The sequence below is a fragment of the Stegodyphus dumicola genome, chromosome 1 (assembly GCF_044657685.1).
Source record: "Stegodyphus dumicola isolate Sdum_Otavi_A_Nest chromosome 1, ASM4465768v1".
In the NCBI taxonomy this organism is placed as follows: domain Eukaryota; kingdom Metazoa; phylum Arthropoda; class Arachnida; order Araneae; family Eresidae; genus Stegodyphus; species Stegodyphus dumicola.
In genome coordinates, this window is record NC_140768.1 from 283,892,429 (window position 1) to 283,901,040 (window position 8,612).

The following is an 8,612-nucleotide window of genomic DNA, read 5'->3' on the forward strand; positions in this document are numbered from 1 at the left end:
CGCCGATTGACGAAATTCAACTTGCGTTTTTCATGCCTCGAAAGCGCGACCTAGGATATATATTAGATTTATATACAGCATTGTTTTAATATATGTATTTTGACACAAAATCGGACTTTTTCTGAAATGATATGCCAATTTGTTACCATATTTCGATTCTACGGCACAAATTATGCCAAGCTGCCAAGTTTTGTAAAAATCGCATGGATACTATTTAAAAAAACTAGCTCTCAAAATTTTAGCTCCTCAGTGTTAATTGAATTTGATATATATTTATCAATAGTACTTTTTTATTAAACTTACTAGATTCTTAGAGATACCAGATTTATTAAACTTACTAGAAACTTACTGACTTTTTTTCCTCTCACGCATCAATGAAAAAAATCTGATGTATACCCCTCATGACTTCCTTGTACGAAATATTAAATTATACGCAATTTTTCTGCATTTCATTTAAACATATTGAATTAACAGTTAACGAATTTTGAATTTTGTACTTCGTGGATAGCAAATATAGAATATAGAATAAATGCACTCTTTAAAGCTCACTATATTTATTTACCATAGCGACATTTTGGCGCATCATTCACTTACAGCGTTACGTCTCATTCACTTTATAACTCAGAGTGCACAAAAATTACATCATCTGAAGAATTACCACAAGTTCTCTTCAAATATAATAATAAATCTAAAACGTTGTATAAAAGGAATTAAACAAATAAAAAAGAAACAGTTTTCCGTAGACCATTCAGCCCCGCTTGCCTAATGCGCGCTACTAATAAATTGATGAATTCTCCTTTGAGATGTCGATTATATATCTAATAATTTTGGAATCTTTATAATTTTGTATTTTTATAATCTAATATAATTTTGTAATCTTTCACACATTTTTCACTGATAAACACGGCGCATTTTGATGTCGGACTAAATTCTAGTTCCACCTAAAAAATCAATAAATATTTCTTTTAGCGTTTGTTTAAGAAAACATATTTAGATTTATTGAAGCTCTGCGCGTATTTCTCCGTAAAACGCTGAAACAAAAGCGTTAATAAAGCATGATGGAGATTAACGACATTCATATGTTATAGTTAGGAAGGCAGGAGGCGTTCTGAGAAGTTATTTCACTTACTGGAATTGCACGCTAAGTATATGCATGCATTGTTAAGTAGTGCTACAAAAAGCTTCAATTTGCTTAAACACGCAAGAAAGTAATTAATAAAGAGCCAATCACTCATATGGAAAGAAGTCTAACTGTAAGAAATAAATAACATTAGATAAAAGAAAGCTATTGCTCTTAGGTTTAATGAGAAAGGTATTGATTTTATTATCGCTGGACTCTAAATCACTGGGGTCTCTTCAACTCTTAAAGTGATACGAGGGCTGTAAATTAAGTAATGGTAACATAGGTATAAATCAATTTTTAATGAACTTACAAGTACAGTTGCATTACATTCCTCCTCTGTAATCACCAGCAAAGCTTATAACCTTTTACCAAATGTCGCGAAGCCGTTGTAGACCAGTGACAAGGTGTTGATTGTTGATGTGAGCGACCGAGCGCCCTACTGCGTGGAGTACAGATGAAACGTCATGAAATCGGTGACCTCGGAAGGGTTCCTTCAACTTCGGAAACAGATCGAAGTCACAAGGACTCATGCCGGGTGAATAGGGAGGGTGTTCCAGGATTTCCCACTGCCACCGTCGCAAAAGGAGAGTGACATTGTTTGCTGCATGGCAACGAGCGTTGTCATGCAATACGATAGGGAGATTGTTGTGCAATAAACGTGGATGTTTGCGCCGCATAGCCGGATGCAGATGGTGCTGTAGAAATCGGCAATAGCAATCTGCGTTGACAGTTTGTCCTGCAGGTACAGCATGTGTAAGAATCCCACCGTCCCAGTCGTATGCTATAATCAGCATAACCTTCACCCGACTGGGTTCCTGTCGAAATTTATGTGCAGTGCAGAACCTTGGTGACGCCATTCATTTGACTGACGCTTTAATTCAGGCTCGTGCCCATGTCTCATCAATGGCGACAATACGCTTCAGAAATGCGTCTCCTTCATTGCAGTATCTCTCCAAGTGAGTGCCAGCCAGTGCATAACGGTGCCGTTTCTGTACTTCGGTTAGTCGATGTGGAACCCAGCGGGAAGCAATTTTCCTCATATTGAGAGATTTCTTCATTATGGGCCACAGCGTTTGATGAATCAGACCAACCTCTAAGCATAATTCTCGGACAGTCCATCGGCGGCCTATGGTAAGGAGACAGCTCAAGATGTCAATTTGCTCTTGAGGAATGGAGGGCCGACCTGTGCGTTGCAAATCGCAGTCTCATTCCGACCTGAACGAAATGCTCGAACCCATCGTGTTACTGTCCTATACGGTAAAGCATTTGTGCCACAGGCTTCCACTAATCCTCGATAGCATTCTGTTGCATTTTTATCACGGGCAACCACGACCGCTGATCACCTTTTGAAAACATGCTTTAAAGCGATAGAAACGAAACTCCTCACTTTAACGCCACACAACAACTACCTTCTAGGCATATCGACTGTTTTTTACACTCTACACATCGACAACAGCGCCACCTCACCGCTCCCATATCCTGTTTGCGCATGCCCGCCTTTCTGCGAGTTTCAAGGTTAAGTTGCCATTATTTAATTTACAACCCCGTATGATGAAGTATATGTATTCTCCACTGAATCCGAATTTTATCTCTTTCAAGATAACCTTTAATTTTTCATATTGTTGTAATATCCTAGCTAAATTAGCATTCTGTGAAATCTAGAATACTGAAGAACTGTATAGCGACTATTCGCTGAGTACTTGTAAATATTAACTTCAGAGAAGTATTAAAATACGCTTTTATTCTAACTCAAAATATATTTACGATTCGCCCCTCTTGGGCGTACAAGAAACCTCTACTTGGGCTTCAACTCAAAATAGAATACATAAAATTAAACTAATGCTAGATAAATTTAATCAGCCAAAGCTGCACGGAAACAAACTCGTGGATTTGGCCCGTAACTAAGGATAACCAGCGTGTGCTAGCAGACACGTATTAAGTGCGGCTGTAGCCTAGCAAGCTTAAACTAATGTCAGCAAAATGGCCGAAAGGCAGAACACGCTCTCCTACGAAATAACTCAGAGACCTTAGGATAATGGTGTTTGGTGTTGGTGTATTTAATTATGGCAAAGCACACTAGGGCTATCTGCCTAAGAGGAGGGATGCCTTTCGTGGAGGACTTTCTAAGGGAAACTGGCTCGTATACACGTTACACATGGGGAAAACCATGAAAACGCCCCTGCAGCCAGCCCGTTCGCGGGATTCGAACCTCGGACCGAACTACCAGTGTTCAGCGTCTTTACCGCTCGGCCGCTGGTGGGCTTACCTTAGGATAAACACTCGTTTCTACCTTACTTGCATAAATCGCAATACTGAAAACTCATTCCGGCAGGGAGCTGTAGGTAAAAAAAATTAGGAGATATAGGAAAACCTTGTACCAAAATAAAAAAAATCAGAAAAATAAAACCCTTCACTGTGAAGGGCGAACCCGAACGTTACTGTCTAGAAGCGTATACAGAAGGTAAAGAAAACACTGCTCTGCAAAATGATTTTAGAAGTAACTAAAAATAAATGCACGCTTTTGAATAAAATGAATCAACAGTATGGGAATAATACACACTAGGTAAGCTAATCAGCGGCTGACCGCATAAAATAAAACCTAGAGCACTCATACTTAACTCTTTGAGGGGGAGGAAAAGGCAATTAACTTTTTCAGCAAAACTCTTGTTTTATTTACTATATCAGGTGTTAAAATTAAATTATTTGCGACAATTACACATATTTTGTTCAAGACGCGTGAAAAAAATGACCACTTCTGGTGGTTAGTGTCAGTGACCGTCGCCCACAAAACACATCCCTACAAATCAGTCTCTATGGTACTCATGGAAACAGTTTTTTTTTTCCAAACAGAGTGCAACTTTGCATATGGTGCATTCCCACACTGTTCGTACAGGCGCTTTCTTGGTGCTGCAGAGTGCACATCGTCGTGATGTTGTCTTCGATGGCTGATGCTTATTTTCTTAAAGACGAATTGCTGCATCAACTACTGCCTTATGTTTCTTGATTGCTATCTAGTGAGCTACAATGGAACTTCAGAAAAGGTCAGTCTTGAAAATCACTCACGCGAGGTAGTAAGACATTCAATAGAAAAGATGGTTACTGTAGGTAACCACCGCCCTTCAATGAGTTCGGACCCCGAAGACGCTGCAAGTGTATTTTCGTGGTGTTTCGTCATGTGTAATGTAAATACGAGCCAACTTCCCTTAAGACGTCCTCACAAAGACGTCTTATCCTTTAGGCAGGTGCCCTTGTATGCTTTCCATATTTAATTAAACAAAAAAAAAAAAAAAAAAGAAACACATCATCCAGAATGGAGAATGAATTGACTCTGGCATTCAGTTTTTGCATTTATAAATCTGTTGTCACCTTTCACGTATTCTTTCGTAGGATGTGCACAAAATCACCTTAAACAAGACCGACTAGCACTCATACCTTTTCGAGAAAGGAGAATTCTCCCACACTGTATTTCCTTCAAAAGTGGTAAGTCAAAAGTCGTGAAGTGTGATTACGACATCCTTTACGAATAGCATTTTGCGATAACTGCAAAATGCTCTTTTTTGCTTAAAAACAAATGCCATTAAAATGATTAATGTAGTGCTGAATTGTAATTGCATTTATTACACAATTAAAAATAATACTCAGCGAAAATGTTTCTCTTTATAATGTTGTTATTTTAAATAGAAATTTGTCGCTAGAATTTTCCTATAAAGTATTACTAGTCTCATTAACAGTCACCAATGACAGTCGAGACTTGGATTGGAAAAATTGTCTAATTTATTAGCGCAAAATTTACTAAAGGGAGGGCCATCTCCTAAGGTAGAATGTCTTTGCGGAAAAATGTCCCAAAGGGAAACTCTCTTCTTTTTGTTACACATAGGTATCTTTATATTACACATAGATCATAAAAATCCCATATAGCTAGTCTGTTCACTAGATATTTAATTTAGAGTAAACTACCAGTATTTAACGCTTAAATTTACTCGCTCATGACCGGAAAGGATTAATTGATTGCGATAAACATATAAGGGTTATTCTCTTATGAAGAAAGATACTTTCGTGGAGAAAAAGGAGGAGATTCAAAAAATGGAGGAGTTTCAAAAGAAGTTGGCATGGATTTAAACTATACATCACTTAATTCACTAAAGCTCAGACAGCCACGCGTTTAAATGCAGGACTTCAACCTGGTATATAGCCGTGCGAGAATCCCAAACAAATAAATACCAATTCAGAAGTCAAAAAACAAAAATTGTCTTAAATTGTGTCTTAAATAAATACCAGTTAAATCTAATTCAAACAGTCGCCGATTTTCAGAGATTATTCCAACATTGGCCAAGTGGATAAGACGGTTGAGAACTGGTAGTTCGATACAGGTTAAAATACCAGTGAAAGGGCTCGTTGAACAGGTGTTTTCGGGATTTTTCCCATGTATTTGATGAATCACTAGCAGTTCGTTCGCTATTCGCTCCTGACAGGATCTAAAGCGGACGTTTGCCTTTGGTCGTCTTTCATCAACACGGTGTTTAACATATTGAAAACTAATTATCTGATCAAGCATCAGCCCGTTCTCCCGGAATTGAACCCCAGACCGAATTACTAATATTTAGCGACTTTGCTCGGCCGCTGGTAGGCGCACGTTCAAAAAGTAATTTAACTAATATACATATTACAAAAAGTAATTTAGCTAATAAACAAAAAGCAATTTTACTACTAATACACTAAAATAATATAATTTTTTAATTATTTCAAAAGTAATTTAAACTAATATACATTAATATCTAAAGATGTATGTATCTTTAGTGGCAATGAGGCTGATAATACCAGTCCTATTTGTTAAATATTAGTAAATATCTGAGAAATAGAAATCTACAGAAACTTTTGACATTTAGGCGTGAATATTCACAATATCAATTCTACAAGGGAAAAAATTTCTATTATGAAAGCATAAACTTTAACACAAAAATAGACCTTAGAACACTTCGTGGAATTAAATTTCAAATAGTTATAGACATAATGTTTGTTCATACTAAAAATAATTATTTGATTACACAAAAAGAGCCCGTTTGTTCATATTGAACATATTTATTTTTTTCTCTAATTTCTAGTCACTGAACATTTATACTTTCCTCAATATACTAATTACCTGCAACAATATATTTAAGTAGTGAAAGCAAGAATAATATTTGTAAAGTAATTTAAAAGTAGCTTTTCAAAAAAATATCCCAACATATACTATTTAAGAATTAATAATTTATCTGAAGTGATATATATAATCATAAGCAGGTATTCAAGGCTTAAAATGATTCAGTATAAAAATACAGGTCTAAACCGACAAAAAGTAAAGTTACATTAAAAAAAAAAGAATATTATGGTAATTACAGTTTAAAAATTCTAAGGGTAATTTACAGTTTTTCTGCTCAGTCTTATCTAGAAATGAAGTTAAGATAAAAGCTTTTATGTTTCTTTATAACTCTTTCTGTACTATAAATTTTTAATAAAACATTTCTCTTCACAAATATTTTTAAAAGATTATTCCAATAACATTTTTTTCCTTCATGTCTTTCCTCTTAAATTTAAACACAATTTTTGATAATGGCATTCGAAATTTAGCACGAGATTCTGGTTTTTCCAAAAAGCAAACAAACATACATGCGACCGTCATCTGACATAAATATAAATAATGTGTTTACGAATCACGAAAATGCCGACAATGATAAAAGCCAGCATCGCCTGGGGAGAAAAATATTTACACAACTGTCGTGTCAAGCGTGAAACTCAGATAATTCTATCTGGTGTTATGACTTTTCCCAAACAACTTGACAAAATACAGTTGTGCCAGGGGGCTTGGCAAATGCATTTCCTTCGAAAAACACTTTTTTTAAAAAAAATAAAGTACCAAAGAAATTTAATAAAATGGCAAACAACAGTTCTTTCACTTACCTATAGTCTTGAGCATTTCAAAATCGTCCAGTTTGACATCCGGAATGAGATGATCATCAGGAGGTGGAGGAGGTGGTTCCTTTTTCTGGAAGGACCCACTCCTTTTGCACTTTTCACGACTTACTTTCGATGATGCCATTGTCAGCAAATGTTATGGGCATGCTTCATAATGAGAAATACTATTCCATTATGGTCCTAAATCTTGCTGATAAGATTTCCCCTCTCAAAATATAAACTTCGGTGGTTGATTAGGTAGATGCCTTTATTAGCCAACTTATACAGAATACAGAGTCTGCGAGAACACGTTTAAAAAAGAACAGATATCACTATCAGGATGTGGTAATAAGCATACGGAAATCTCTTATTCAGATCAACAAGACAAAACTTTGTTGTACTCACGTTTGTTGCTAAAATTTTCAAACACTCTGTCTCAAGTACTCGTATTTCAAACAGAAAAATATCTTAAAATTCTTAATTTAGAGCAAATTGCGCATTTAAGTCGATGTGTTTTTTAGGATTTTAGTTCGATTTGTCACTGCTTGAAGGTTTTTTGAAACTAAATAAATATATCTGCAACGTATTTTAAAGTAGCTTCAAGAGGTTTAAGTTGGGTGTCTTTTTTTTTTTTTTTTTTTTAATGAAACCCAAAGATATATCCAACTGTAGAAAGAGAAGAACAGACTAGTCAGCAGCGTCTATCCATCCACCTGGTGCCCTGGATGTGGTCTAAAAACAGAAGGCTTGAAACAGCTCAGCACAACTCCGAATCTAATTAACCGAGTAGTTCAGAAAAGAAAGGACACTGATTAGAAATCTGCACATTCACCTGGAGGAGTAAATACGGATCTGCGGAGCAGCAGCGCGCGAATGCTTCAACTTCCGGGTTCACCTCCGAAGTAATATGGTGCCAAAACTTGCTTCGGTTCTTGAGTCAGTAGGAGCTCACTGATTGGCGGCTGACGTCACGTGAACTCTTTTTGTTTTCGTTGACTTTTTCCTTCCTCTACTTTTTATTGTAAAACAAGGCAGCCGCTAAAGGGTCGCCATAAAACAAGTTTCTAAAACGGTGAAAAAAGGGTCTAGTAACTGGAAAAAGTGAAGGTAACCTGACCGAAGCCACGGATGACGTAATGGGAAAAAGGGCTATATTTTTTCTTTTCTCTCCCTCCCCCATTTTTGGATGCACGTGCTGTCTGCTAAATTACGGTCTTGCTTTTCGAGTCCCCCCCCCCACAACCTCTGTCTTTCGAATTATTGGAACAGGATGATGTACTGAAAAGTACAGAAAAGAAACTGAACAATGCAGAATTTGTTTCGGTTCTGAAGCAGAATAGAAACCAAAACTAAACGGATGCATATATGTACGGAGAGATCTAATTAATTCTCTAAAAATGCAAATACTTCCCGATTTGCGCGTTTAAACATTTTGGATCTGTTAAGTTACAAACATCGGAAAGGTTTATTTCAAAATTAAATCCAACTTAGAACACGTAAATGTCGTTTTATTCTGCTTCAGCTTTAATATGTCGTATATTTTGCTGTTATTGGCAAA

General features: G+C 36.5%; 1 protein-coding gene across 2 annotated transcripts in view; it reads right to left on the reverse strand.

Annotated features, from left to right (window-relative positions):
- LOC118197998 (cAMP-dependent protein kinase catalytic subunit 3-like) overlaps window positions 1-7,968 on the reverse strand; it is a 191,766-nt gene extending 183,798 nt beyond the window's left edge. Inside the window, exon 1 of one of the 2 annotated variants that reach the window (XM_035369582.2) lies at window positions 7,061-7,968. In XM_035369582.2, the coding sequence (XP_035225473.1) occupies window positions 7,061-7,199 (139 nt within the window). In that variant the 5' untranslated portion in view covers window positions 7,200-7,968. The remainder of the gene's footprint in view (window positions 1-7,060) is intronic. The other variant, XM_035369581.2, reaches the window with a different exon arrangement.
- Between the last annotated feature and the right edge of the window lie 644 nt (window positions 7,969-8,612).